Source organism: Priapulus caudatus, unplaced genomic scaffold, assembly GCF_000485595.1.
Source record: "Priapulus caudatus unplaced genomic scaffold, Priapulus_caudatus-5.0.1 Scaffold4, whole genome shotgun sequence".
Taxonomy (NCBI): domain Eukaryota; kingdom Metazoa; phylum Priapulida; class Priapulimorpha; order Priapulimorphida; family Priapulidae; genus Priapulus; species Priapulus caudatus.
Window position 1 is genome coordinate 623,802 of NW_014577065.1, and position 2,500 is coordinate 626,301.

General features: G+C 48.1%; 1 protein-coding gene across 1 annotated transcript in view; it reads right to left on the reverse strand.

Moving 5' to 3' along the window:
• Positions 1 to 1,646, reverse strand: part of LOC106821298 (PR domain zinc finger protein 12-like) — a 23,317-nt gene extending 21,671 nt beyond the window's left edge. The window contains exons 1-2 of the mRNA XM_014826054.1: positions 1,598 to 1,646; positions 859 to 987 (exon numbers count right to left, since the gene is read on the reverse strand). Coding sequence (XP_014681540.1) covers positions 859 to 987; positions 1,598 to 1,646 — 178 coding nt within the window. The remainder of the gene's footprint in view (positions 1 to 858; positions 988 to 1,597) is intronic.
• Positions 1,647 to 2,500: the final 854 nt, after the last annotated feature.

Genomic DNA, 2,500 nt, shown 5'->3' on the forward strand with positions numbered 1-2,500 from the left:
TACTTACTTTCTTACGTTCTTCTCTCTCTCTCTCTCTCTCTCTCTCTCTCTCTCTCTCTCTCTCTCTCTCTCTCTCTCTCTCTCTCTCTCTCTCTCTACGCCCGAGCTCTCTCTCTCCGTGTGTCCCTGTAGTTCACTCTAGGCTGTCAAACTGCAGCAGCTAAACATGCAACGCCAACCTGGTGACAGCGTCAAAACGATGGTATTTCTAGAAGATGCATACGCGAAGGCTACTATTCAGCAAGAAAACACGCCGTGAGTTGCCCCGTTTTTCTTTGCCGTGAGTTTTTTTTACAGAAATGCGCCGGCGCAATGCACATATTTCTCATTTTTGCCACACGTAGCGGGTGTTGTGAATAACGTCCGTATCTCGCACAGCTGGAAACTATTTACATTAAAATAAATACAGCGTAAACAAAATAATCGTGTGTAGTTGCACCAGAAAAAAACACCATGCCAAGGACAATCACGCACTACAGGCGTGTTTATTAGGCGACTGGTTGATCGATGATCTCTATTAATATTTCCCATAGTAATTAGCAAAATACTATGATCGATGAGGAAAAATGACAAAAAATTTCCAATTACATAATAGATCGCAACTCGGCCGTCGATGACGGATTATAACAATGATCTACGATTCTCAATAGATAAACGCTCTGAGAAAACGAAATTATTGATAACCGACTGAAAATATCGATCTACAATTCTCTCAATACTCAAGCGCTCGGATGAAACTAGATTATCGATGAACGCACGGAAGATCGACGATTTTCACCGCCGAACGAATAAGCGGAACCGAAATGCGATTATCGATTAGGTATCGATCAGGCGGGCCACGCGGTTAGCGCTGCTTACCGACTGGTATGTTAGCGCGCGAACAGACACCGTAGACTGCCCCCGGGATGCCGCTGTAGCACAGACACACCTCATCCGGCATGCCTGTCTGTCTCTTGAGCGCCTCCAGAGCCGTCTCGTTAGCTGTGCCTGAAATAAGGACAAAAGCAACCGATGACGGGGGCGATGATGGTAGTAAGATACGCTCCACAGTATCTCGCTCCGTAGTCTCAGCTGCATAGTCATCGGCCGTAGTGAGTGGGATGATTCTAGCGGCCGCTGGTTATACCCCAATACTTACAAATATAACGTAAAAAACATAAAATAAACGTATAAATAACGTATTAAAATAAACGTACAAAGGCGTGCCGGTGGTTAAGCAATACTATGTCGCGCCAAAGCAACAAGCTAGTATTCATTCTGCTTTGTCGGAATTTTATCGGATCATGCTAACATGCTCTAAATGAGAGTTTGGCTAATATAGCCCGCGGAGGGGTCGTTAAGCATAAGTATCGCGTTGGCAGTGCATAGATTGAGCAATAAAGCGATCGCGTTTAGAACTTAGTTTACATTGTGCTCAGCGCGAATCGCTCGCGTCGCCACGAAATGAAGCCATTTCACTGTTTTTACGCTAACCGCCGCAGGGCGGAGGTTTTCGTAGGCGAGGCCGCGCATTGTCGATCAGCACCGCTCATTTATCATCATCAATTTTGTAGGTCGCCCTGTTCGTAGTTTTACCGAAAAACGGGTTAGTTTGTACACGTGTTCTCGTGACGCATCTTGCGCGTCATCGATGACGTCTCAACCATCCGCTAACGTCTCGAATGTTGCGCGCGGGTATATTCTCCACGTAGCGTGTCGCGCTGCCCGAGTGCGTGCGTGCGCGTGCGGTCGTGCGGTCATGCGGTCGTGCGTGCGTAAGTGCGTGCGTGCGTGTGCCCGTGCGTGCGTGCGGTCGTGTGCGTGCGTGCGTGCGGTCGTGCGTGCGGTCGTGCGTGCGGTCGTGCGTGCGTGCGTGCGTTCGTGTGGTCGTGCGTGCGCGCGCGCGTGCGGTCGTGCGTGCGGTCGTGCGGTCGTGCGGTCGTGCGGTCCGGGGTCGTGCGGTCGTGCGTGCGTGCGTGCGTGCGTGCTTGCACGTAACGGACGCATACATATATGCTAATGCATAGCCGCGCGTGTAATACTGCCTATATCGTCTCATCAATGCAGCTTTCATGTACACAGAGCGATCGCTTATCATTGCTTGCTTTTTTCTTCCAAGTGACTTGCTTTGCTCCTAACCTTTATACTCAATTATTCAAATGTCTTTCTCTCTTTCTCTCTCTCTCTCTCTCTCGCGCTCTCTCTCTCTCGCTCTCTCTCTCTCTCTCGCGCTCTCTCTCTCAGTCTACTCTTTTTTTTCCACATTTTATTTGTAATTCTAAATCTTGTGTGTTTAATAGGTTAAGATAATAGGTGAATGACCATTAAAACTGCAGCCATAAAAACGATCTGCAGGCATACTGTAAACTTGTTAAGGACTGATAATTACTATTATCTACTGAGTTAGAGTGTAATTCTAGATAGTAGACAGCCGTCTATAGTAAGTTAAGGAGGCTAATATACAGCCAGAACAGAGGGGGCGGACAGGTGGGCAGGTTTGCGCATTGCGGCCTACGGATTT